At 53.8% G+C, this 26,985-nt stretch overlaps 7 protein-coding genes across 7 annotated transcripts; 4 read left to right on the top strand and 3 right to left on the bottom strand.

The window, feature by feature from the left end:
- Nucleotides 1-884: 884 nt before the first annotated feature.
- Nucleotides 885-4,031, top strand: COL26b_007039 (uncharacterized protein; the record flags this gene model as incomplete). The annotated part of the gene is made up of 2 exons (XM_053179847.1): nucleotides 885-1,062; nucleotides 1,120-4,031. The coding sequence occupies 2 exons, from the start codon at nucleotides 885-887 to the stop codon at nucleotides 4,029-4,031; spliced, it is 3,090 nt and encodes a 1,029-aa protein (XP_053036195.1).
- Nucleotides 4,032-4,212: 181 nt separating this feature from the next.
- Nucleotides 4,213-4,848, bottom strand: COL26b_007038 (uncharacterized protein; the record flags this gene model as incomplete). Its single annotated transcript, XM_053179846.1, has 1 exon — nucleotides 4,213-4,848. One exon carries the CDS (start codon nucleotides 4,846-4,848, stop codon nucleotides 4,213-4,215), a length of 636 nt encoding a protein of 211 aa, XP_053036194.1.
- Nucleotides 4,849-5,726: 878 nt separating this feature from the next.
- On the top strand, nucleotides 5,727-7,815 carry COL26b_007037 (uncharacterized protein; the record flags this gene model as incomplete). Its single annotated transcript, XM_053179845.1, has 3 exons — nucleotides 5,727-5,941; nucleotides 5,996-6,126; nucleotides 6,179-7,815. 3 exons carry the CDS (start codon nucleotides 5,727-5,729, stop codon nucleotides 7,813-7,815), a joined length of 1,983 nt encoding a protein of 660 aa, XP_053036193.1.
- A 1,025-nt stretch (nucleotides 7,816-8,840) lies between these two features.
- COL26b_007036 (uncharacterized protein) lies at nucleotides 8,841-10,343 on the top strand (the record flags this gene model as incomplete). The annotated part of the gene is made up of 3 exons (XM_053179844.1): nucleotides 8,841-8,934; nucleotides 8,984-10,045; nucleotides 10,096-10,343. 3 exons carry the CDS (start codon nucleotides 8,841-8,843, stop codon nucleotides 10,341-10,343), a joined length of 1,404 nt encoding a protein of 467 aa, XP_053036192.1.
- An 8,252-nt stretch (nucleotides 10,344-18,595) lies between these two features.
- On the bottom strand, nucleotides 18,596-18,934 carry COL26b_007035 (uncharacterized protein; the record flags this gene model as incomplete). The annotated part of the gene is made up of 2 exons (XM_053179843.1): nucleotides 18,596-18,672; nucleotides 18,748-18,934. 2 exons carry the CDS (start codon nucleotides 18,932-18,934, stop codon nucleotides 18,596-18,598), a joined length of 264 nt encoding a protein of 87 aa, XP_053036191.1.
- Nucleotides 18,935-18,992: 58 nt separating this feature from the next.
- COL26b_007034 (uncharacterized protein) lies at nucleotides 18,993-19,583 on the bottom strand (the record flags this gene model as incomplete). The annotated part of the gene is made up of 2 exons (XM_053179842.1): nucleotides 18,993-19,327; nucleotides 19,517-19,583. The coding sequence occupies 2 exons, from the start codon at nucleotides 19,581-19,583 to the stop codon at nucleotides 18,993-18,995; spliced, it is 402 nt and encodes a 133-aa protein (XP_053036190.1).
- Nucleotides 19,584-22,772: 3,189 nt separating this feature from the next.
- On the top strand, nucleotides 22,773-25,279 carry COL26b_007033 (uncharacterized protein; the record flags this gene model as incomplete). Its single annotated transcript, XM_053179841.1, has 2 exons — nucleotides 22,773-24,311; nucleotides 25,208-25,279. 2 exons carry the CDS (start codon nucleotides 22,773-22,775, stop codon nucleotides 25,277-25,279), a joined length of 1,611 nt encoding a protein of 536 aa, XP_053036189.1.
- Nucleotides 25,280-26,985: the final 1,706 nt, after the last annotated feature.

The raw sequence follows: 26,985 nt of genomic DNA, 5'->3' as shown, positions 1-26,985 counted from the left end.
TCCCCTTCCCCTTCTCCTTCCCCTCCTCCCACTTACTGCGTAGCCAGAACAGAAACAGGCTCCAGGCTGCAACTGCTGCGACCCCAAAAGCCGCCCACTGCAAGAGGTACGGGATACCAACCAGCTCCTCCAAAGCCCCCCGGGCCAACTCCCAAGACCAAGGGCCCCCCTCCCCCTCCCCAGCCAGTTAAGGCGGGACGACCTTCCATCCTTCGGGAACTTGCGCCCAAAAAAGAGACCCTCCTCCAGCCACACCTCACCCTCCCGCCCTCACCCACCGACTGACTGACTGACTGCAGCTTGGAGGCAGGCAACGCAAATATTGCAACCAACGGACCAACAACAAGCAAACCTGACATCCCATTTCGTCCCATCTCATCTCCTCCTTTTGGTTCCTTCCTCCCCTTCCATCCATCTTCTCGACCCATCCATCAACCAGCAAACCATCCAGCATCGTTTCCCTGCTTTTTTCTTTGGATGCAACGATAGACGGTACCGTGCCATTGCATCGCGGTCGACATCACCACCGCACCAAACATCATCCGCCCCATTTACGTCACCCGCACCGCTGACCCTGGCATCAATTCGCAACCCAACGACCAGTGTTGCCTTGCCAGTATCGCCCTGCCTGAGGCTCTGAAGACTTTGCTTTGAACTCGCTCCGTGCGGCTGCCTCCCCCGTCCGTCAGCCACCGTCGTTGCCGCTGCAAACCAAAACCCAGTCTGATCCCCCGTCGTTCCGCACAGCTTCCGCCGCCGAGCACGAGCCCTTCAGCCTTCTTCCGCCAGCCCGCATGGCCCGCGACGACACGTCCCATCACTAGATTTGTAGCGACCACAGCCCGCGCTGCATCTCACCACCCCGACGACCCCCGCCGCCCACAATGGCCGCCTTCATCTCTCAGCCCGACGAGGGGTATTCAGAGGACCCCCTCAACCCCAGCTTCAGCGGCGCCCAGGATGCCTCGAGCTCTGGCACCAGCGGTAGGACGCCTGCCCACGAGGAACTGACGGCCATTCTCCAGAGGCGCGTTCCCAGCTTGACCAACGATGAGAAGATGGGTAAGTATCGCAGCGAGGAGTCTTTGGTGCATATGAGCTGACTGTGTGTTCCTGCAGAACTCGCCATGACAATCATCAATAACATGCCCACCTCCGGCGTCGTCGAGCTCGTCAAGCGAATGCACCCCCGCCTCTACATCGACTTCATCCAGTACCTGCCTCCGGAAGTCTGTCTCAAGATTTTAGGGTACCTCGACCCAGTTGCTCTGATCCGCGTCGCCGGCTCGTGCCGCGCGTGGCATGACCTGGCTCTCGACAGGAAGCTGTGGGAGCAGCTGTACCACCTTGAAGGCTGGAAGGCCGACTACGAGGCGATCCAGAGACACGAGGACAGTCTCAACGAGCGGCACAAGAGCTACACCCTCCACCGGGTTCGATCATCCGAGGACGGCCACACGTATAAGAAGCGGGCCATCTCTGAAGACAACGATTTGGAAATGACCGACGTCGACCGGCCCCTAAAGACGGAGGAGTCTGTGACCGGCAACAGCATTTTCGGTAGCCCCGCGTCGTCCTTCACCGGCTTCGGCAGAAATTCCGCCACGCCCACACCTGTAGATATTGACATGGACCGCTCCTCAGGGTCCAAGAGCCGTAGTGCGGACAGAGTTGACTCCAAGGGCAAGGGCATAGCATCCCCGCTCCACCAGAGTACGCTTGTTGGGGAAGATTCGCTGCCGTCCATGGTCCCGACGAACGCTTGTGATGGGCGCCCCCCCGGTGTTCCAGAGTCCAAGCTGTGGTCCTGGGACGCCTCAAGCTCCAAGTATCGTCTCAACTGGAGGTATCTTTACACGATGCGTCGGCGTCTCGAGAGGAACTGGGAGCTCGGCAGGTATTCCAACTTCCAGCTTCCTCGTCCTGACCGTCCCCAAGATGGCCACACAGAGTGCATCTATACTCTGCAGTATGACAAGGAATACCTCGTCAGCGGTAGTCGGGACCGCACAATCCGCATTTGGAGCTTGATCAACTATAAGCTGTTAAGAAAACCGCTTGAGGGCCACAACGGCTCCGTTTTGTGCTTGCAGTTCGACGCGGATAAAGACGAGGACTTGATTGTGTCCGGCAGCAGTGACTCTGATGTCATTCTCTGGCGATTCTCGACAGGTCAAATGATCCAGCGGTTGTCACACGCGCACACAGAATCTGTGCTCAACGTCAAGTTCGACAAGCGCATCTTGGTGACTTGCTCAAAGGATAAGTCAATCAAGATCTTTAACCGTAGGCCGCTCAAGTACGGCGACCCCGGATACGGGGATTCTGACATCATCTATCCCGTTCCAACCCACGTGCGAGACTACGGATACTCCAATCCGATGGACGACCTGCCGGTCAAACCCCCTTACACAATGATCGGTGTCTTGGACGGCCACGGCGCCGCTGTCAACGCTGTTCAGATTTGCGACAATGAAATCGTGTCCGCCAGCGGAGATCGCAATATCAAGGTATGGGACTGGGCGAAGCAGGTTTGCATCCGAACCGTCGTTGGCCATAGCAAGGGCATTGCGTGCGTGCAGTACGATGGCCGAAGAATTGTTAGTGGCAGCAGCGACAACGAGGTCAAGGTGTTTGATAGGTTCACTGGTCTCGAGGTAGCCAGCCTGCGCGCTCACAATAACCTTGTCCGAACCGTTCAGGCTGGGTTCGGCGATCTCCCGTACAGCGCCGAGGAGGATAAGCTGGAGGCGAAGAGAGTCGATCAGAAATACTTTGAGGCGGTTCAGAAGGGAGAAGTCAGTCCGTACGGTGAACAGGGCAGTAGCAGTCGCCGCAGCAGACCTAGGAACGCCGGCAGCAGCAAGCCCGAAGATATTACAGCCTACGGCGCCAACATTCCTCCTGGAGGTGGCGGCGGCAAGTATGCCCGCATCGTGTCCGGCTCGTACGATCAGACTATCATCATCTGGCGCCGCGACAAGGAGGGTGTCTGGAAGGACGTTCATCGTTTGCGTCAAGAAGAAGGTGCGGCGGCGGCGCAGGTTGCCTGGAGAGCGGCGTCTGAGGCGAAGGCGCAGGCTCAAGCCAGATCATCCATCGACCAAGTCAGAACATCCATCGATCAGCCCATCATTGCGACCATCACCCCTGAGTCCGCCCAATCATTCATACACATGATTGAAATCACGGTACCTCAAGGACCTCAGCACTTGCGAAGCGCCCTGATGGAGTACCCTACGATGCTTGCCTACACTTCCCACATCCAGGCCACCATTGCCAGAGAACCTAACCCGCGCACGAGGACCGAGCTGAGGCAGATTCTGCAGGCTGCGTCGTTGGAAATCCAGTTTACCCAAGCTCGTGCTCGAGCCGCTGCGACTGCCGCTGCCACCCGGGAGGCTCAGCCGCTTGCTCCGGCCACGCTCCCTTCGCTTGAGCTAGACGACAGTTCGCCCGGCGGGTTTGACTTGACGCAGATCGACTTCTCTGCGCCCCCGTTCCGCCCATCTGAGGCCCCTGCTGTTGATGCTCAAAGACCTGCGAGACGGCACTACATTGCCCACACGACAACTGTCAACCTCGAGTCGATGCGCACTACTTCAGCGCCTACGAATATCCCTCAACGATCGGCTACGCCAGGTGCAACGCAGACGCCATCACCGGCGGTGCAAGGGCACTTGCTGATTCAGGGTCAGAACCAGAACCAGGGCCAGGCTCGCTCATCGTCGCAGCCCCCAGTCAATGCGCAGCCCACACAGCCCGGCGCCCCTGTGCAAACGCAGGCTACGCCCGTCCCGGTGCAGGGAGCTCAAAACCCGGTGCCGGACGCTGATGGAGGCGCGGCGGCGCACCACCCGCACATTGCCAACGCCGACAACGGGCCAGCGCGGGTGTTCAAGCTGCAGTACGACGCCCACAGAATCATTTGTTGTAGTCAGACAACTGTCATTGTTGGGTGGGACTTTACGAATGGCGACGAGGAGTTGCGCGAAGTGGCGCGCCTCTGCCTCTTTGGATCAGTAGATTAGATGTTGGACAGCAGTCACAGACATAGCATAATTGTATCAGGAGGGGAAGTTGTCAGCTTTATCATGGCATAGTGGCGTTTGGACGGTAGATGTATAAATTCAAAGAGTAATGGACGATACGTGCTCGCAAACTGGCCCAACGCCCTCAACGCCGTGTGTTCCGTGCAAGCAATCATCACTTCTAACCCGCAGCCTCCTTGACCTTGGCACCCTCCTTCGCCGGCTCCTCGTCCACAAAGTCGGGCAGCTCATCCTGCAAGAAACTCGGCACGGTGCCCATCTCCGGCTCCAGCTCCGCCTCCATACCCAGCGCCTCCAGCTCGGCATCCAGCTCCGCCTCGTCCACATCCTCAGGCACATCGTAGCTCCTCGCCAAACTCTCCTGGATATCATTCCCAATGTCCATCAAATCCGCCATCTCGTCCTGCAGCCGCTCGATCTTGTCAATGTCCACTTTCCCGTACTGCTTCTTGAGCTCCTTGTTGGTCGTCTTGAGGGCGTCGACGGTGGCCATTGTGTTCTTGAGGTTGTCCTGCATCGTCTGAGCCTGCTCCATGTTCCAGACCTGGGACTGCAGCTGGTCGCGCTGGCCCTCGTACATTTTGCGGCGCTGCAGGACCTTGAGGGCTTTTTGCTTGATGGCGTTCTTGCCTGGGCCGTCGCGCATTTTGGAGAGCTTGGACTGGTAGGTTTGAAGCTCGGCGGTCAGGGCGGAGAGTTTCACGTCGATTGAGGAGATGCGGTCGTCGATGTTGGTTATGGCGGAGTTGAGGGTCGGTTTGGGCCCTTTGGGGGCGGCGCCGAAGAGGCGGTTCATTGTGAGGTTGGGGGTGCCGCGGGCACGATATGGGAGTGGGTTGGCGATGTACGGTTCTGGTGCTGGGAGGTGGAGGGTGGTGAGTGTTTGTTTTTGAACGTGCTGGTTGCCTGGATGACGTTGCGTGGACGGCGGGTGGTGATGGCCGGGAGCTTGGGTGCGTATCGATAGACCCCGCGGTGGGATCGGAGCCGAATTTATCCGGGATACAAGTTAGTATGCTGGCCTGTGGTGAGGCTTGGCCGACCAATCCTGGTCTTTCAGCTTCATTCCGGACCAGGAACCGAGATCAAATACGATGTCGACTGCCGAATTCCGAGCATCGCAATTTGTGCGATTCTCAAATTTCCTGTTCACACTTTCAACCTATGCTACTCCTCCGATTCTGGATAACTCGAATAGCCGGACAAGCGTCTGCATAGGCCAACTTCTACCAGTTCGGCTCCAATCGAATGACATGCCACAAACACCCTAGCCGAGCATTCATTCATACCTGGTCTTCTCATCACAGGTCTGCATTCGCAAACTGAACATTTCGATATGCCGCTGCCCTGCGAACGCCCATTCTCAGGGGTAAGCCATCCGCGTACGTGCCACGAGTCGCCCGTTTACCCGTTACCTAATGGGTTCTCCCCCGTGCCGGGCATCGCAGCAAATGAAGCACGCCAAGATTACCATGACTAAAAGGATACCTGTTGCCCTTTTCCGCGTCCCTTTTATGTGAGCAACCCTGCGAGGCTATCGTAAACTTACAAACCCTCCCTTCTTCTCCCATCTACGTTTTGAGACTGTCCCTAAGAAACCGGCCCCCAAGGAAGAGAAAAGACCTCCCACATGTGACTGTGAAGACGTGAATGTACTTGCGACGCAGACGTACAATGAGACGGTCGGAGCAGGAGCTGGCGCAGATGGAGGAGGAGAAGCTGTGGACGGGCCGCGAGCCGATGCTCAGCCCGCGGTTTGGGGATGATGACGAGGATGAAGAGCCCGCGGCCGCTGGCGGCTCCGAGACGGAGGCGTGTCTCGGTGACGTTGAGGTGAGAGGGCCCGTCGAGGAGGCGGAGGCGTTGCCTGTATACGTGTCGATGCATCGGTAAATGCCTTCCGTGGGTGCGTGAGGTGCAGAGCATGTGCTGACCGAGGCCAGAGTCCGCCGCCTCATTGTCGCGAGCATAGACGACCCGTACACTGTCGACCAGCTCAGCGACCCACGGCTCAATGTGCGCATTGTCCGCCCGCTCGTGGACAGACTCTACAATCCAAAAGATGTCACGATAGGTACGCCTCCAACCTCGCACCTGGCACCCCGAGACACTGACACCTGGCACAGTCTACTGCCTCCTCGCAAACCGCCTGTACTTCCTCCGCCAGCACTCCTCAACAATCCACCAACCCCTCGCCAAAGCCCGCGCCGCCCTCGCCGAACTCGTCGCCACGCGCCTCTTCCGCCGCTTCCACGAAGACAACCCGGGCGCGCAGGGCCTGCTCGCGCTCTCGCGCATGCTCGTCGGCGGCTTCGACCCCTTCGAGGGCGCCCCTTCGGCCGTCGAGTTCGAGGGCCGCAGCCGTCGGCAGTGGGCCGTGCAGCCGCGCCCCGGCGGCCACGAGCGCAAGCTCACGGCGCTCGAGCTCGCCATCCTCTCGGAGAGCAAAGGCTTCATCGCCTCCGCGGGCTGCCAGCGCGTCGTCACCGCCGTGTACGAGGGGCGCGTGGTGTACACGCCGCTGAGCTTCGTGGACATCCTGCCCGACCACTTTGAGTACCGGCCCATCTCGCTGTACGACCCGCGCAAGGCGCCGATCCTCAACCACTACCGCCTCATCGTGCCGCGCGCGCGCAACCTCATCGAGCTGGGGCAGTTTTTGTTGTTGATGGTGCTGTATTTCATGGCGATGCTGTACCGCCGCAGCAGCAACGAGGTGTACGAGTTTCTGTTTTGTATCTACGCGGCGGGGTGGGTGCTCGACGAGGTGGCGGCCATCGTCGAGCACGGCTGGGCGGTGCACGCGCAGAACCTCTGGTCCTGGCTCGACGTGACCTTCTCCTGCATCTACGGGGTCTACATCCTCGCGCGCGTGTACGACGTCGCGGCGGGCAGCTTCCCGGACGGCCACGGCCCGCACGTGCTCCCGCTCGCGGCGCCGATCCTGCTCACGCGCGTGGCGTTCAACATCGCGCCGGACAACATCGTGCTGATCTCGCTGCACGCGATGATGGCGGACTTTTTGTTGGTGTCGCTGCTCGCGTGCTGGTGCTTCATGGGGTTCCTGCTGGCGCTGCAGTGGCTGATCGACTCGAACGACAACCTCAACGAGACACCCTCCTGGTTCACGATCGGGAAATGGATGCTCTGGATCTGGTTCGGGCTCGACGGCACGGGGATCGAGGAGAGCGTGCAGTTCCACGTGCTGCTGGGCCCGGCGCTGATGATCGGGTTCGCGTTTTTGGGGAACACGCTGTTCCTGACGATCCTGGTCGCGATGCTGACGAACACGTTTTCGAAGATTGTCAAGGGCGAGGAGGCGGAGGTGCAGTTCCGCAGGGCGGTGCTGACGTTCGAGGGGGTGAGGTCGGACGCGCTGTTCATGTACCCGCCGCCGTTTAATGTGTTTGCGCTGGTGGTGCTCGCGCCGGTGCGGTTCTTCGTGGAGGCGGAGACGTTTCATAGGGTGAATGTGGCGCTGATACGCGTGGTGAACCTGCCGACGCTGCTGCTGATCAGCCTGTGGGAGCGGCGGCTGTTCTCGCGGCGGGCGTGGAGGGGGATGGCGGGCGGAGGGGGGAGGAGGCGGTGGTGGAGGTTTTCGGGGCTGAGTCCGCACGGGGATATACAGGCCGTGTTCGAGACGCGGCCGCCGCCTGATGTGGCGGATCTGATTGAGGGGCTGGATGCGCTGGAGGAGAAGGAGGAGGGAGTGAGGTTGCGGGCGGGGGTTCGGACGGCGGTGCTGGAGCATGATGATTGAGGGCGGTTTACGGGTTGTAGGATTATGTTGGTTAGATCATGGGTCTTGGTAGAAGAAAGGGCGTTTGGGGGTGGTTAGACTTGGGGTCCCAAGAGCATTTGTTGGCGTCCATCGGTCCAGTATGAAGAATTGAGTCTGCTGTTTTGGAGCATCCATGACTTCCTGGGATACTTATCCTCGAGCCCACCTATTTTGACTATGTATGCTACGGCGCATATATTACCTCTGAATTCTGCTTTCGTTCTCTGTATTATTTGATTCTACTCTTGTAAACTCCAAGAAATACTCTCGTTGAATCAAGTATGGTCGTGCAGAAACAAGCTTTCCCTTACCCTTGTGTCGTAGAATGCTTGGATAAGTATAAAAAAGGCAGAAAGAGAGGTACATACCAGGAATGATTCAGAAGGCAGTCAGGAATGCGAAAGAAGAACGTCTTCATTCAGCCCTATCAGATGTGCGGGTCGTCCCGCCGCGGACTTCAGACGATGGCAGCAGAACGTGGGGGTCCCTGCCATGCGGTTGTCACTGTTGATTTTCTGCTATTATGCAGTAAAATTGGGTGTTGATAGCCCCCTCCATTGCAGCAACAACAAAACAACGCCCAGCTGCCACGCTTCCGAGGTGCCGAGAAACACGTGGAGGTGCATCCCGTCGTCGCCAAACAAAACCAAACAGAGCCAATCTGACGTGCAGCAGCCTGCAGCACCAAGCAACCACATTACGAATCCTCCGTCACGCAGGCACTAGCCCTTCCAGTCGACCACGGGAGGGTCCGCTGGTCAGTGTTGGTTGGCCTCTCTGTTGTGTACTTTTGTGCTCGCATCTGATTTTTTTGGCGGCCCCTCGTGGCCCAACCAACCTCAAAAAGTCACACCCCGCCATCGCATCGTCACTTGACCCCGCGACGCACTCAGGTCACAACCACCTCACCACCGTCGCGCGACGACATCCACGGTTCTTCACCTAGTGCTTTTCCCAACTTTGCCACAGTCACTACCGCACAGCAACACATCAATCAAGAAAAAATGTCGCTATTCGGAAACTTCGACGTCGCGAAGCTGGCCTCCCAGCTAGGCGGCTTCACCATCCCCGACGATCCCGAGATCCAGCACGAATACGGTGAGCCTCTTCACATCACCCCCGCAGGCTCCTTCTGACCCGCCCCCAGGATCAAAGGACTTTGGCTACAGCAACCACGGCTCCCACCCCGGCGGCTACGACGGCCAGCCCCCCTCAGGCTACGCCGGCGGCCCCCAGAACGGCGCCGACGAGTACAAGCGCGAGCACCCCGACGCTTTCGGCACCGCCGACCCAGAGCGCTCCGCCGCCGCTTCCTACGGCGCAGGCGCGTTCTCTGCCGCCGCAGCCGGGACCTACGGCGCCCAGGCCCCTTATCCCACGGACTCGCCACGCCCGGAACACCGCTACGGCGACCAGCAGAGCCCCTACCCCTCAGAGTCCCCGCGCCCCGAGCACCGTCCGTACGGTGAGAGCGCGAGCCCGTACCGCCCGCCGCCGCCCGAGCACGGCGATGAACGCCCGCCCTCGCCGCGTCTGCCGGAGGGCTGGGCCAAGAGGTTCGATGAGCGGAGCGGGCGGTGGTACTATGTCAGCCCGAACAACTCGACGCAGTGGGAGCCGCCTGCGCCGCTCTCGCCCGTCGTGTCGCCGCCGCCGCCGGAGCCGAGGTACGAGGATCGGTATGCGGGAGGAGGGCACTCGCCGCGTCCAGGGTACGGTGGACACTCGCCTCAGCCGGGGTATGGCGGGCACTCGCCGGCAGAGTACGCTGCCGGTGCGGCTGCGGCGGGCGCGGTTGCGGGTGCTGCTGCGGGATACTACGCGGGACATGGCTACGAGCAGAGCCAGCCTCATCAGCAGCCGCAGTATCATGACCCGAACCGGTCGTATGGTCAGCCGGGATACGGCCAGCCTCAGGGATCGCCTTATGGACAACCTCAGGGATCTCCGTACGGACAGCCTCACGCGTCGCCGTTTGGTCAGCCTTCAGGATCCCCGTACGGTGGCGGATCGCCGTATGGACAACCGCAAGCTTCGCCGTACGGTCAGCCTCAGCAGCAGGCGTATGGACACCCGTACGGTCAGCAGTACGAGCAGGGCAGCGAGGAAAAGAAGAAGAAGAAGAGTAGTAGCAGCAACATGCTGCTCGGCGTAGCCGGTGGTCTTGCTGTTGGCGCCATCGGAGGAGCCCTGATTGCGAACGCTCTGGGTTTGTTACGGTTCGTGTCTTATCAAGCCAGACTACTAACAGTTCTGCAGATTCCGACTCTGATGAAGAGCGCCACCAAGAGCGATACGAGAGGGGAAGCGACTCTGGATCCGAGCACCGCTACCGCGAGTATGAGCGTGACGAGAGTGACCGGGAGTCGTTGCGGGAGGCCAGGAGGGAGTACGAGGAGGAGCTGGCCAGCGCGAGGGGGTCGAGCTGCAGCAGCAGCGATCGCGAGTCGTTGCGAGAGGCGAGGGAGGAGTATGAGGAGGAGTTGCATGATTACTACGACGACTGAGATAGTTGCTAGATGATGGTTAAGTCGATAATCGGTTTTTAGTGCATAGAGATACCACTGCCAGCAAGGTTCAAAACGAGTGATTTCCGTTGGCAGCATCATTTCGAGTTGATTTATCAATAACCCCTTATCTTGCCAGATAATGATGGTTCGCCTCACTGCAGACATCCTGGGCGCCTTCTTCCATTTCCTCGGAATAACACAGCACAAGGGAAAGCCTCGCACCACCCATCCGAAGGAAAGCCAACCAGCCAAGAATGTCTGTTTGACACGATGGATGCAGCTCGTTGCGTGGCTCGTTGCAGCATGTCAGCTCAGGTGTACAGACCAGCAATCAGGCTTCCGCCTAAACTCCGCCTGCTTGAAAATGGGTGTGTGACACAGGGTGAAGGCTCCCAGAGGCCAACCTACCGGGGTCATGGGTCAACAGATGAATCACTGAAGTCTGCTCTCTCTATGCGAAGTGTTCCCTGCGCTCTATACCTAACCAAGCTGCTCCTCTGTTCCTTGTAGACCTCATTCCAGCGTATTCTGGAAAGTTTCTCGCACTGCTGCAAGTCTACATTTATTCTGGTCTTGTTGACTTCACAGCGAGTGAGTGCACTGATACGCCCCGTTTGATGTGACAACATCAAACACGGTTCTAGATGCAACCTTCCTATTTGAATGTCGTTTACTCAATATTCTGGGTCCTGATAGAATTAGACACCTATGGAAAGGTGCAACTATCACATGTTCACCCATGATCGGGAAGTACGGCCTAGATGGTCGTTCATTGATTAGATTTGGCCAAATCCTTGAGCCCTGATGGTATATTCCTCTCAAACAAGGCTTCCTTATAGGCACATAAAAAGTCGACTTCACTGGTGGTGGCTTGTTGTAGGAGTGTAGCGATTATGACCAGATGACACTCGCAGCCTGGCAGTATAGTACACATGACCTTTTGTACATATAGACTTCAACGTTCAGCTCTGCGGCTGAGTAGCGCCTTCCCAAACGTGGCAACTGGTATTGGTATGCACATGGTGTGATGGAATGCCTCATTGTCACACAACGTCAGGCTGTCGGTCAGATTAGGAGACTTGGATCTCACTGCATGGACACGATATCTGCATTTTGGTCGTTTCGCTTGCATACTTAACATCAATTCAATCCCCCAATTTGGAAACGCAGAGCAGGAAGGTTCCATCGTAGAATTATTTTTGCCGTTGCTGAGTGCGGTTTACTCAGGATCCAACTTCATGGCCAATACAGAACCTCTCAAAAATGCCACGCTGTGCTCATACTGTTCATTCATAGACTTCGGTCGACTTCGGCTCCCAAACGTAGGCGACTTACGGCGTCATATGGATGGCCAAGCTGACTTTCCCTCACATCTCTTCTTGAAGCCTGACGGGTTGCAGAACGACTGGGATCTAGGAACGGTCGAACGTGTCAACAACACAGCAAAATTCTGTCTATTCTGCGGAGAGATCCAAACTCTGCTGCGCAACCTCCATCGAAGTGGTACGCAAGTGCCGCATAACTATGTGTGCTCTGCGTCCATCAGCGTAAGGGGTAGTTTCGAATTACCCCACAGGACCATTGCCAACCTGGCAGTCGCCTCAAGCAAGTCCGACGAACGCGATGATGCACAATTCATACCTTACATGTTTCTGCACTCCGTCAACATACACTTCCAGGACCCGGTCACACAACCAAGCGGCATTAGAAAGCAACCCGTGTCAGTGTTACACTGGCTCCACCCGTACAAGTCTTCGTCTGCATCCTTTTTCAGAGACGAAAATATTCCCGATAGTGGACACATACTAAACTCTCGGGCTTCGCCATTGTATGTAGATATCGGTATGATCAAGAGTTGGGAGATGGAATGTACGACGAATCATGGCACCTGCTGTAAAGAATCTCACGTATCTGGGTGAGTAAACCATGATGGAAGCTTCCACTACATAGATGAGCTAACAGATTTCGGAGATATAGATCAAGCAGAATCGGGGTGTTTCGTCTCATTGATGTCCATAAACGAGCTGTGGTACGGCTCTCGCATGTTGACATTGCCACCATACAATACATCGCACTCAGCTATGTGTGGGGAGGTTCTCAGAGGTTGAAGTTAGAGCGCAAAAACTGGAATTCACTGAGTCAACCTGGCGCATTATGGCATACGACTTCCAAGACTATTGAGGATGCAATGGTATTGACGCAGAAGCTTGGTCGGCAGTATCTGTGGGTTGACGCGCTTTGCATCGTCCAAGAGGATACACCAGATCAGTCATATCACCTGTCATTTATGGACCAAATATACAGACACGCAGAGCTTACGATTATCGCAGCATCCGGACGAGACTCCGAAGCTGGCCTGCCTGGGTTACGTACGCCCCGCAGACAAATGCAACGGATTCTTCGTATCAGAGACCCTACAAAGCAGGAACCTGAACTCTATTTAGCCACTGCCTCAACCACTCGTCCACGGTGGTTCAGAGATATTCTGGGAGAAACAGAATGGAATACCCGGGGTTGGACACTTCAAGTGAGAGTCATGTCGAGACGCGTCTTGATTTTCACTGAGAACGAGATCTACTGGAGCTGCCGCAACGCCAATTGGATAGAAGGCCTGTTCACAGAGACACACCTCGTGAAAGTCAGTCTGTACCACGACTTCTCACAGACTAATTTCCTTAGACCCGAATTACCAGAATCTGAGGAGGGGTTGTTATGGGATGACTTGGGGCACCAGATAAAAGACTTCTCATCTCGCAGCTTCACTGTACCTGGTGACGCTTATAGCGCGTTTCGTGGGATTCTCAAAGAGTTCACATCGATGACAGGAGAGCCTTTTCTCTGGGGGATCCCAACAAGTAGATTTGAAATTGGACTTTGCTGGCAACGGCAGTGGATACTAGCAAAGGCCTCGGGTGCATACCTAAAGCGAAGAACGGACTTAAATACATTACCCTCGACCACTTTGAGTTGTCCCGTGTCGTTTCCGAGCTGGTCATGGCTGGGGTGGATAGGGAACATCCAGATGTGGTTCACAAACCAGTACAGGGAGACGGGGTGAGTCATGAAAATACAGATGAATACTGGCTACGTACAACAACTGACTGTTTTGCAAAGGTTGACGGAAGACATTGTTTGTTATGTTGTTCGAAATAATCCCGTTCGGGTAGTAAAGGTGGGGAGGATCAGAGACGACTCGACCGAATTCTCGGCCCCACCTACAGTCAGTGAGAACGTCGTTACTCCAAACGCCATCTCATCTCGCTACCATCAATTGACACATGGGGCTCTCGAAGGAATACCAGACAATCAATTGATTACGTTTTGGTCCGAGACCGCCACGTTCTTCGTGGATGGGCCTGTGCGGGACTCTGCCAGATATGACGACGTTGAATTTTATAACTTCGACGTCTACAGAGCCAACGACGACGGTGTCCCGAACGTGTTATGCGGGCAAACTGAAAGATGTACCTCCCGGTATGAGGAGGATCCCATAATTCATGCAGGCAAAGGATTTTTCGAGTTTATTCTTCTTGCAACGTGTGAGGTACTTGAAATTGACCCCGGCGAGGCCCTGCTGTCTGTGGAGGACCGTCTTAGATCGAGCGTCCCTTGGATTAAAAGATTCGAGAAGCTTGTCATGCAGATAATGTATGATGGCAGAGGTGTGGCGACTCGTGTTTGCATCGCGAGAATTCGGGAAGATGAGTGGCAAAGAGCAATCCCGCAAAGAAAACTGATCGTGTTGGGATGAGGATTACAGAACAACAGTATGACTCAATAAGATTCCGGAAGGATGTGGCTTTCCCAAGCATGCAATGAAAAACAACCCTCATATTTGAATAGGATAACAATAATGTCACTAAAAGCCTAGAATATTCCGCTGGATACCTTCAGCGAACTCGTCGAGTGGTGTGCCAGCCTCATTGTCCCCACCCTCGTCGCACCCATAATTGTCGATATTTCTGATATCTCCATCTCCAGCCAGTGTAACTTTTTATTAATATCCTTGTTACCCTCATTATGACTTTTACCAGTGGTCGTTAAAACTACCCCATATATATATACCGTCGTACAGATTTTACAATACTTCTTACATAGTTTTTGAGCAAATAGAAAGCCCTCCTGCATGGGTTTGAGATTTTAATTATAACTTCTCTCAGAATAACTGGCGTCAACTACACGGAATAAGCAATAATTACCCTTGCAAGCAGTAGCTGAAAGCTTTGAACTAACCTTGAAGCTGGTATTTCAGAGCAAAGTGCAGTATACAGCATCTGTCAGTGGACCTATCAAGAGCAGACGCCTTGTGATGTGGCTTAGTGGTACTGACCGCCTGAAGCTGTGTTGCATATCCAATTTGATGCAGAAGATAGGCCTACGACGTTACAGGCAATAGATTGTGGGCCAACATTCATAACTTCGATCACGTACTTGAGTTTTGTAGTGGACTTAGCCACTGACGATCCGCTGCTATGTCGGGGTTTTCTGCCAAAGACAAAAAGCAAGATAAGACTACTGTCCGCAATTGAGTCTAATTCCCGAAATCTCAGTGCATATTCATTCGCCTACCTGGTTTAATATGCATACGAGTGTGGCTTAGTTGGGGCATAGCCTCTCGTTCTCGGACAGCAGACTTGGCATCTCGAGGGAACCGTCCAGGTTGATTAATGGGCTGACTGTGAGCCAGCCTGCTTCAAATATGTGCCATTATGGCCAATCCCGCCCCGACACGTGTGTAAAACTCCACAAGCCGCAGCTCCAGACCTTGACCTACCTCGGTGCCTATGCATAAATGATCGATGGTTCCCATTTGCAACGGAAATAAGTCGCGGCCATCTCAGTCGCTTAAATCACAGCAAGCCAGACTTCAAACGAAACCCGTTCCACTATTTCCACCATTGCCCAAGATCACAACCGTTGGCGGCCTATTTGTCCTCGATCTCGCAAGAACTTTCCAAGCAAACTATGGCTGCCAGACCTATTACTGGCGCGAAGCGCAGGCTATCGTCGCCTGAGGTTTCAACTCGAGAATATCCTGCAGATACTTACTCTACAAGCGGACTTTGTGCCCGATGTAGGGATCTTCCCTTGGAGAAAGGGCTCGATCTTCCTGCTGGCGAATTTGCAGTCGAAATTGCCGATGTTGGAACATATTATCGTCATCCAGCGGTCTCTAGCTGCCACCTTTGTTTCTTGCTTTGCAATTCTCGGATTCCCGCTGATCCTTCTACCTCAGGAGCATCAGGGAACAATGATCAGCTCCGCGCTTATGACGTAGTTCGACACAATTCATGGATGGATCCGCACGGAAAATCGAAAGACAGGGAACGAATCGTCGAAGGATATGATTCTCGTTATTTGGCTATTGTTCCATCATTCGGAATTCTCGCAATAAACTACACAGATGCCATGCGTAAATGGGGGAGACGGCAAGGCTTTCTTGTTTTCCGTCGACGTGGCTCTCGGCAGGCTAGCATTTTCGTACCCGAATTGTTGGCCAAAATTTCGATTCTTCTTTGGGAAAGACCTGGTTTCAATACTGCGAACGTTACCATAACAGCTCATGTTCAGGGACCAAACGGACGACTAAGGGACTCCGGCTGATAGACTGCCACTCATCTGTCGTAGTACCGGCTTCATCCCAAGAGAAGTACGTGGCTTTGAGCTACGTATGGGGACTTCCATCAGTGGAAGACAGTGCACCGGAGAAGAATTCTCCAGATTGTCTCCATGATACGCCACCCCTCGCAGATCTTCCAGCCACCATCAGTGATGCCATGAAGGTCACTATCGATATGGGCTTTGACTATCTCTGGGTCGACAAGTTCTGCATCGACCAGAAGGACGAAGCAGTGAAACATGGGCAAATAAGCCAGATGGACTCTATTTATCAGAATGCAGAGTTGACCATCATTGCTGCTGCTGGATCCGACCCGACATACGGCCTTCCAGGAATGAGCAGCAGACTCAGAGAGCCATATCCTACGGTCGCAGTTAGAGGTATCAACATCATTTCCACGCTCGAGCATCCACATTCGTCTATTCAATCATCAAAATGGTCTGAAAGGGGTTGGACACTTCAAGAGGCTGTCCTGAGTCGTCGGCGGCTTGTCTTCACGGATGACCAAGTCTATTTCGAGTGTACCGCTATGAATTGCCATGAGAGTCTTGCTTCCCCACTTGATAAACTTCACGTGAGGGACAGGTCAAAGTTCAGAAATATCATGCTGGGGGGCATCTTCGGCCGCAACCGATATCAGGAATATTGTCATTTCAACGAAAAGACGAGTTCGCCAATGCGAAACTTTGATCGCTTCAGCGACATAGTGCAGCAACAGCAACAGAAACCTGACATACGATTCGGACGCCTTGAAGGCCATGTACGGCATTTTTCGAGAGTTTGAAGACAACAAGACTCAAATCGCCCAAATTTATGGAATTCCGTTCTTTTCAAGCATGCCAGACAAGACGATGGTGTCTTTCTTGAACGGGCTTACGTGGCACCATCAGTGGCCATGGGCCAAGTGGGACCACCGCATGTCTCAACCACAAAGGAGGGAGAACTTTCCTTCATGGTCATGGGCTGGTTGGGTTGGTAATATTGTGACAGGTAAAAGCATATCAGGACAGAAGTTCCTGTACGACCGAATCGAAGTCAGCTCCGTGTCAATTGACATTGGAACTGAAACTATCTTCGACTTGTCAAAATACAGCCAGGATATACGAGTCGGAGATGATTTGCAGTTAAGGACCCCGTATCTTCAATTTCGCGCACCTCTGTTTCCTTCTTCCCTAATTTCATACGATGACTCATCAGAGCCCCCTAGATTGAAAATGGGCCAGTCGGATGTCGGTTTATTTCTGTCAGTTGGGCCGGCGGATCCGTATAATTTCATGAAAAGCCTGGAAGACAGAGGCCGGCAATGCATCTACTGGGGACAATTTTTGGAGAAGTCTAACCATTTAATGGTTTTGCAACCCGAAAGCGATGGCACATGGTCCAGAGTCGGGATGATATATGTACATGCGGGTCCATAGAAACATTACTTCCAAAGACAATGGTCTGGAGTACGCATGGGGACTCCCGAGTATAACCGTTGGTTGAAAGAGAGGCCGACAGGGTATTTTAGAGTTAGTTGAGGGGTGGTCAGAGGTCTGAGTATGGACAGACCGAACGTTGTTGCATCTCAAGCGACTGAGTGTATGTATTGTTCCTAAGATAGATGGAGTGTCCGGAAAGAAGTCTAAAAGCTGGTTGGTTTCTGTCGCTAAAGGGTAATCATGATTGCTGCTTAGCACCTACGATTATTTGCGTAACTTACAAGAAAGCGGCACCCCTGTGACAGTCTTACGTGGGGAAAAGCAGAGCCTCGTTGAGGGTTTGAAGATCAAGGTTTTGGGTTACAAACCAGATTTCAAGAAGGCAGGTCCACTCTTCCATCATCAAAAGATTTCAAGGGTCACGAAGAATGTCGCATTCATATAGCCATCTGAGGAAACATACAAGGACGTCACAAACTATTCCCAGGGGTCAGAGGACCATAGAAATTATGGCATTCATGATGGTATATAAGCCCTTAAAGTGCTCAAGACGATGAGAGTTTAGTTTTAGGGAGAAGGGTTGTCTGGAAAACCAGGAGCAAAGCAGCTCTAAGGATATCGCGTGATCTTTCATTCGAAAAGCCGTACCGGAAGTAGAAACTTGTGACGAAGCCGGTATGGTACTGAACTGTTCTTCCCTTTTGTGCATTTCTGCTATTTCACCTTTCGTCGGTACTGCTTCTATTGTTGCTATCTATACTGAAGCCCTTGTCGTCCCAGTGATTTCTGTGTTTTGAATTCGCCTTAAAAGCAACACTTTCAACAAAATCGACCGTAATACAAGACGTTGGGCATCAGAGATTAACAGAAGGGAGATAGTCACCAGAAGTCTCACTTGAATAGTACAGGTCACTGGTGAAGGTCAGCCTGGCCGGGAAGTGCGCAGAATAATCGTGATGAAACTAAAAAAAGGCTCTTCTATCATTACCGTATACTAAAGCGCGAGACCTAAGACTGCCCGGTAGACGCCGTGGAAGCCATTTCATCCGCTGACGCCAACGCAGTAGTAGTATTCAGGCCGTATCTGCGTCCCACAATTCTCGCCTGCCGACCCAACAACAGGATTCCAGCTGTAAAACTGCTCCAACGTAATGCCGCTATTGGTGGCCAGTTGCCAGCACGAGGCGCCGGATAGGGTCTGGGCGAACTTATTGCAGCTTGCCGGAATCCCTGCTTGTGTTTGCGAAAGTTTTGGGGCCGCTGCCGTAGTACTCGTTGGGGGCGCCTGTGTGGTAGTGGTTGGCGAATCTGATTTCACCCCAATGACAATAGAAGCACCCGGGCCAGATCATGTCGCAACTGTCGCCGTTGGCCAGCACCGTGTTCCACTCGTAGAAGGAGCTGAGCTCAATGCCGGCGTCGTTGGCCATCTTAAAACAGTAATCGCCGTCTTGAGCCTCAGCCCATTTGTTGCAGTTGGGAGTTGTGCGTTTGTGGATGGGCGACGGTGTGGATACCGCCGTCGGCTCCGAGGTGGGCACCGACATCGTCGCCGATGGGTCCGTTGTGGTCGGGCCTTCGCCGGTGGTGCGGACGCAGTAATAATTAGTAGCCAAGCCACACCTGCGTATCGCAGCGCTCGCCCGGCTTGCCGACAACGAGGTCGACCTCGAACAAGCGTGCTTGCAAGGTGCCGCCATCATTGGTAATCTTCCAACATGAGGCAATCGTGATGTTGGCCTGGACGTAGCGGTTGCAGCCAGACGCGATGCCTTCTTGCATATTTGTGGGCGGCGAGGCTGGGTTTTCCAGAATGGAGAGACTGGGAGTACTTCCCGGTCCCTCAAAAACCGGCCCTTCGCCATCGTCAGGGATTTCCCACTCCGGAGGACCATTCCAAGAGCCACCGCGAAGAGTGATACAGGCATACTGGTTTGGGACTAGGAAGTCACATGCTTTAAGGACGTTTGGGTTCTAGGCAGCGAGACGTACGGCAGGGATGGGATTTGTATCATGGAAAACTGCCGCTGCAATAGAGTCACTGCGATTGACGAATGCAAGTAATGTGACAGACTCAGCCATTTTATTCACTCACCAAGTATTCCCTTCATTCACCCGAAGAAGCTTACATGCGGGTGATCCACAGAACCAGTCTTCATCCGAGTCCTCATCATTCAATGGGCCTTCTGGCTCCATAATGCAGGAGGAACTGCGCGTTGTCACCATCAAGTCGCCGGTAGTGATGCCATGCAGCTCAGCTAGCTCCTCGCACCTCTCCAAGTCAATCTCAGCGAGCGTTGTTTCACGCGTAGCGAAGATGTCAACTCATTGACCCAGCTCGCAGTCGGGATCCGAGTTTGATACGGTGGGGAATTGCTTTGATGACTTCACCGCTGAAGTCGTAACCAAGGATAGTGGACTGCACGCCTATCAGCGGGGCATGCTTTGCATCGGCGGGATTGACAACTGAGAACCAGACTTCAAGAACCACCTCGCCCCCTGGTTCGAGAAGTGGAACATCAAATATGACCTGCAGATTGCAGTTATTGGCGACAAACAGGGCGGGCGCGATGGAGATAGACGCTGACATGTCTCAGAAATGGTGATAGCATAATACTGCGTGGTAGGTAAAATAGCGTGGTGATGGTCAGTGCAGGGGAAATGTGAGGTTCTAATGCATCAGCGCCTTGTTGAAAATGATCGATGCGGAAGAAATGGAAGTGGCCAACGTCTGCAACCGTTCCCCCGGTGAACCGACCTGGCTGGTGGGCGTAGCTTATGCTGGGAGCTGAGGTACATGCTAGTCTTAATGCTCTAGTTGTTTGCCTGACTACTGATTTATTTGTCGCCACACGCCAACTTGCATACTCCGTGTATTCTTCAGAGGGGGTATCATCGTCGCAACAAATGTCGTACTCAGTGAAATAATCCTTCATCGTCTGAACTCGGGCGTAACCTCGGCCGAGCCTTGGGCTTGGACTTCGGCCGAATCTTCGGGAGATAATTCGCCGCATATCAGTGGCACTTCTAGGATGTTGTAGCCGCTGAAGTTTGTTATGAAATCGGAAGAGCCGGTCTCAACCGATTCGTTGACGTAAGTAGACCTCGGTCTGGCATGTTTGATGAAATAAGAAGCACCGCCTGAATATCTTATGGCGCCTGAAAGTCTTGGTATTTTAAATGCAAGTTCCCATCCACCGGATATATTGCCGCATTCACAACGTTTCTTGCTATTAACAGGTCTGCCAATGCTAGACAATGAAAGAATTTCAATTTGAAAAACCACGCGCTGGTTTGAGCCTTCGGCACATCCCAATTCCTAAGCCAGGCCCCAACCAGGTCCTCATACAAGTCAAAGCAGCTGGGCTCTGCCATTCAGATTGCCATCTATTGAAAGGGGACGGGTTAGTGACAACACCTATCACTCTTGGACATGAGGTGTCTGGGATTGTTGCGTCCGCTGGATCTGAAGTCAGGGGGTTTCAGCCTGGCGATCGAGTAGCGATAGGCTTGCGTTCCCATCCCTTCGAGAGCCAAGAATGGACATCAGCACCCGGTCTAGGTTGCGACGGGGGCTACGCCGAATATGCGCTCGCGTCTGCGGCACATCTGAAACGAATACCTCAAAATGTATCCTTCGCACAAGCGGCGGTTGCAACGGATGCCATGGCGACTGCGTATCACGCTGTGGTAATTGAAGCTGGTGTGCGCCCGGGGATGACGGGTTGCATCATTGGTATCGGAGGACTAGGCATGTCGGGACTTGTATTTGCTGTCCTGTTAGGAGCGGATGTATACGCCGTTGATGTGGTTCCCATGAAGTTGAAGGAGGCAGTCCGCCTGGGTGCTCATGAGCGCTTCGAAAAGCTAGATGAAGCTAGGGGCGTGAACTTTGACGTAATTATCGATTTCGCCGGCATAGGGCAGACCACAAGTATGGCTGTTGAGAAAACCAGGAAAGGTGGCAAAGTGGTGGTTGTCGGCCTAGCGGCGTCCAGGATCACAGTCTCCGTCACGGCGTTGGTAACACGCAGCATCAGCATAATCGGTTCGTTTGGCGCCAGTCAGGATGACTTGAGGACTGTTTTCGAACTGTTGGCAGATGGAAAAGTCCCGCTGGAGTTAACTGTGTGAGATCGACTTCGCAGATGTTCCAGCCGGACTGGATGCCTTGAACAAGGGCTGTGTTAGTGGAAGGCTTTGGTCGGACCCGAGCAAAGCTAGAAGGAACGGAATGGCTAAGGTGTAACTGTGAATTTGATTCAATTACACGAAAGAACTGTATGATTTAATTTATCTTTCAGCTACTCTGACTACGCTCCACCATGGATTATTGTGATTTGATAGGGGCATAGCAGTCGGCGAACCCAAGGTCGAATCCCCAAAGGGGCGTGTTAATTCTCTTGGCCTTTCCCTTGGCGGCCAAGCCGTCAAGTAAGTCCAGATTTCCCTTGGAAAGCGAGATGACCTTCTTGTTAGAAGAAATACGCTTCTCCGTCACTGACTTAGGTAGAACCACAACGCCCTTGTTAACATGGTAGCTGATGAGGATCATGGCGCAACAGCGACACCGGCGACCTCACCTTCGTCATCGATGAGACGCGCTGGTCCGCCAGAATGAGCCGGCGGCTGACGACTTTCGCGTTGATGAGGGAAATAGCACGCGGCGGCCGACCGAGGAGGAGCTCCTGAGCACTTTGGCTACCTCCCGTGCAAAGACAAGGCCATGCATCTCTGCTATATGCGCAGGTCACAGCTCGGGCTGCCGAACGGATGGAGGCCACGGCCACGGCGACTGCTGATGAGGATGCCGAGTCGCCGCGGCAGACCGCGTTCGGCAGCGGGGATCCGCGCGTGAAGGAGTGGGTCGCCGGCCCGTTGGCGACGGCGACGGAGGTAGCGGCCGAAGCGGCGGCGCTTATCACGCCTGCGCCCGGCCCTGCTGCTGTAGACAAACTGATGTAAGGTGATACAGAAAGCTATACTATGTATGAAATCCATTTGTTCCAATTGGCTCCTTTGTCATTGGGCAATCAAGAAGATTGGTGTTGTTGGCGGTCTTGTTTTCCTGTAGAGCCCCGGACTTATTTAACGTGCTTACTGCCAGGGGTGCATCATGCATGCAAGAGGGATGCAAGCCAAGACATGCTAGCTTCTTCCATATAAAGCCCCAATGACCCCTCCCATAGCCTCTCATCTTCACCTTTCGCGTTTCTCAGAGCACGTATGATGTGATTGTCGGCCAGCTGCAGATAGCCAACATAAATCTTTGTCAGCCCGCAATATTTTGTTTGTGCACCAAAGTGTGAGAAGTAGGATTTCAAGAGCGTTTTTTACAGGCTACAGACTTCATGAAACTTTGATATTCACATCTCAACCCTCCATATGGAGAGCCTATCTTTCCATCGCGACGTGGCCCAAGACCTCACGCAATTTTACACCAAGTTGGCAACAGCGCCTTACCTGTCGCCCGACAATATCCAACAACCCCCGCCCGAGGGATGGAGCGACACTGAGCTGGACGTAGATGGCCTGCGAAATACACTAGGCCGTTCTGATTCTGCCGTGGACCTCCTACGCCACCTTCCCTACTTGCGGCCCGTCGACGCAGGCCCTCATACGGGGCAATGGCCCATCTTCCCAAAGACTAAGGCCATGCGATACTTGCAAGACCGCAGCTCGCTGCTGGAGGAGCACTTGGAGGGCTTGTTTGAGCTAGTCCACCTTCCTCCAGACATGATCAGCTTAACGTACCCTGCCGGTGAATACACGCTTTACGGTCCGCAATGGTGGCTTGTGGACTGTAAGAGTGGTCGCATTGTCAAGTACGAGGGACCACCACGTGGCGAGGCGTTAGCGGAGGAGTTCGAGACCGAGTGGAAAAAGGCACCATCTTACAGCCCAAGCGAGTTTTTCGCAGAGGTCACCACGATGCTCGGCAAAGACTACTACCCCATTCCCGGCCTGGTCGACGGCATCGAGCCTGACTTCTCCACCCCTGATCGCCGAGAGATTGCCTCCTCCATGTACCAGACCTACATGCTGGCGGGATGGCAGCACGGCCGCGGACCTGGACCAGCCTTTGATCGTGAGAAATGCCGGAAAGACTTGGAAGACTTTTTGAAGGATCGACAAGAACGCGAGTCGAGAAAGCGAAAGGCAGAGGCCTCCCGACACGAATCTCGACCGCCGCCACGAGAGAGAAGAGATCCTGCGACGTACCCCGCTGGCTATAATAGGGACGTCATCGTTGCCGGCCTGACGAAGTACTACAAAACGCTGGCCCAGATGGCCTTCTTTCCTGCATCGCTAATACAGTACCCGCCAGGCGGGCGCTGGGGTGATGATACCTTCCTGCCGGCCGATAAGACGCGCCTTCTGGGCTTCAACGACCGTGTCATTGACCTGCTACGACACCTGCCATATCTTGACGTCGATGAGACCCACGAAGATAACCGCTGGCCCGTTATAGGTCGCAGCGAACCGCAGCGTTACCTTGAGGACAACCCCGAATTGAACGAGAACTTCACGGCGGACAAGGCTACCCCCGAGCGCCTGTACGCTCACGGTCTCTTCCCTTTCGCCGAGAAGATGCCTGATGGTCTGGTTCCCATCGCGGGCGGCGGAGGCGAGGGCAGCGATAGCGGCGAGTGGTGGATCATCGATACCAATGCTGGCACCGTCATTGTCTACGATGCTGGCAACAAGCAAGTCCAGGATGCCCCGAGTGACCAGCCCTGGCTGTGGACACCGCCGCGACCTGCCGGACCGTTCTTTGATGCGCTCGTTGACAGCCTGTATTCTCTTGACCTGGTGCCTTTGCCTCGTCCTGAAACGGAGGACGCAGAGTATTATCCCGAAATTTGGGGTACGATTCGAGAAGGGGAGGAAGAGGAAGATGAGCTGGTAGACCCCGGGATTGAGGTATGTGTCTTTATTGTTGGTTTTGTCATATTGCATATGCTCTGGTGGTATGTCGGACTGACGGCATTGGGAATAATTCTTGGACGCTCGGGATATCTACCGCGAGCATGGGTGGCCGAACCTGGCTGGGTTTCGACGAAAGGAGTGCTATGATGCGTTAGTCGAGTTGCGAACCAAGCTGGTGGAGGAGGACGAAGAAGAGGATTATGGACCTGCTTAGTGGACTGCACAGAGGAGAAGGCCATGTTACTCTGTCATGAACTCGGTATGACTTGAAGGTCGAAAGTGGAAGCGAGAAGGCGACCGGGCAGATTGAATTTTCGGAGAATATCCAGCGACTAAAACGGATCATGATACAAATCAGGCAGATATAATACATCTTCGTACGGCACGCTCGCGACTCAAGAGTCACCACGACCATCCTCCATCATGTCCATCACGTGGCGGCTTTGAAGAAACCACTCCTCCAATTGAGCGGCCTGCGTTCTTGCTCCAGGAATCTGATGATCAGTCCCGGATTGACCTAGATTCCCGTCGCCAGTATTAACCCCGGTCGGCTGTGCATGTGACGTAGAAGAGCTGTCGTTTAGGTCAGCGAAGCCAGTGCCATCAAGAGCCATCGTCGCGGATGGTGCCGAATGTGACATGAACTGGTCCAGCGACGTCAGCGCCGAGATATTGTGCCACTGCACTGGCTCCGCAACAGGTGCTGTTTGGTGGTATATCATTTCGAAGGTAATGTTGTCGGACATCACTCCTGAGGCAGAATGAGACTTTGCTTCAATGTACTTGAACGCTGCGCTGTACAGCGGTTTGAAGGTCTTGAGCAGGTGATTGGTGCTGAAGGTATCCCGATCTTGACCAGCCTCCAGAGAACTGACTAATGCATCCAGTAGTTCGAGGTCGGCCGCATTCACAGTCCAAATTACATTGCAGAGTATGACGAAGAATGGGACGAAAGTGGATGAAAGAAGCGTCCTGTGCGCAGATGTCAGCTCTTTAGAACTTGAAAACCTGGGATCGATGGAAGCAACCAATTGATGCACATGTCAAATAAGTGGGTGTCGCGGGAATCGATCAGAGACATGCTTCTTGTGTGTTCTTTGAGAGCTTCTCTAGCTGTGCTGATGCATTCTTCGCAGAAAGGTACGTTGTTCTCGCATATGCTGCGATAAATCAAGCACATAAGAGACAAGTGTGAGATTTTGTCGCATTGAATGAAGATGTCGTCGAATGTGTTCCCGAGGACTCGTCGTCTGTCTTGAAGGAACTCAGTCTACACAATTCAGTCAGCGACACGCCAGACACGATCAAACCACGAAGATTGTTGAACATCGCGTACCTCGTAAGAGTCTGCATCGTTGATGACCTCTTTCAAGTCAGCTATCAGACTCCGAGCTCGGGAGTTCCTCGTGTTGGCGTCCTGATGTAGTGCTTCTGGACTGTAGATCTCGTCGTACACCCTGCCCTCAATTTGCGAAATCCGTAGCCATTTTGGAGAAAGAACGCCTAGCGAGCCCCCTACCTGGTATCCCATCTTGATGGCCTTCAGCGGGACCGTGATGTCGTGATCGCGTAGTGTGGAAGATCGGCCGAGTTGCAAAGAGAGATTTTTCTCCAAGATGAACATGGCCCAGAACAATTTGGACTTTTGACGAGTTTCAGAGTCAAAGCTATGGTCCCGTTGAGAAGCTGTCCGGTGCAAGCCCATGGCCTGACTCATTCGAGATGCCGTACTGATGTAGGTCCATGCCATAGTTGGTTTGGACTGGCCCATACAATATTCGGTCTAAAGTTTACACGGTCTGTCAGAACAATCCTGCACAATACCCTACTAGGTATGTACCTATGATGGGTCTCTCTAGTCGGAATAGATGGGCCGTACTTACAGCCATTGTGAGAGCTAGAATGTATTCCACCGATGTGGGAAGATGGAAGGAAAGTTGCGAGAGGACATGATCCGCATGGCTCTGACATACAGTGCCGTAATTCAGATACGTCCGTTGAACAGAAGTATCGGTTGAGAATTGACCACTTTGAGTGAACAACCAGTAAAGACCAATATATGCGATGATCAACTCCGCCATCGATGGGGCTCTATCAGTTGAGTAGACACCGAGCAACTGTTCAGTGACTTGGCCTACAGATTCGAACTGCATCATCCAGAAGTACCTCATCATTGGAGTTTCTGTTACCATTGGTGTCAACCAAGGACAGCAGGGACGGCACCGCGGCGTCTAGTGAATGCCACCAGCGAACATTTACTTCACTCACCTTTCAGCATGCGCAAACAGTTCAACGTGAGCTGTACGGGAGGCAGTGATTCCTGTGCAAAGTGTTCACCGGCGTGCGGCGTTCCATGACAAGCACCTGTCATATCAGTATTAAGGGTACCGACTGTCCTGATAGTGTTTCGAATATCCTTCATCATGGACGCCATTTCGTCATAGTGGGAGATGGGCAGGTTAGTAGTCACAGTATTCTCCAAAATTCGAGTCGTGAAGTCCGCGTGGGCAGCTAAAGATGAGTCACCCTCATATTCGACCTGGTCGCGAGGGGTTTGGGGATCCCGTTGACTTCCTTGCAAACTTGTCCCTGAGTCTGCTGGAATCTGATAACTTCCGCTCGAACCCACAAGATCGGTTGTTGACTTGTTCGCCTTTGGCCGACTGTT

The sequence above is a fragment of the Colletotrichum chrysophilum genome, assembly GCF_026319265.1.
Source record: "Colletotrichum chrysophilum strain AFK26 chromosome Unknown scaffold_55, whole genome shotgun sequence".
Taxonomy (NCBI): domain Eukaryota; kingdom Fungi; phylum Ascomycota; class Sordariomycetes; order Glomerellales; family Glomerellaceae; genus Colletotrichum; species Colletotrichum chrysophilum.
Note: the sequence above shows the minus strand (reverse complement) of the source record. Positions and strands in the feature narration are given on the sequence as shown.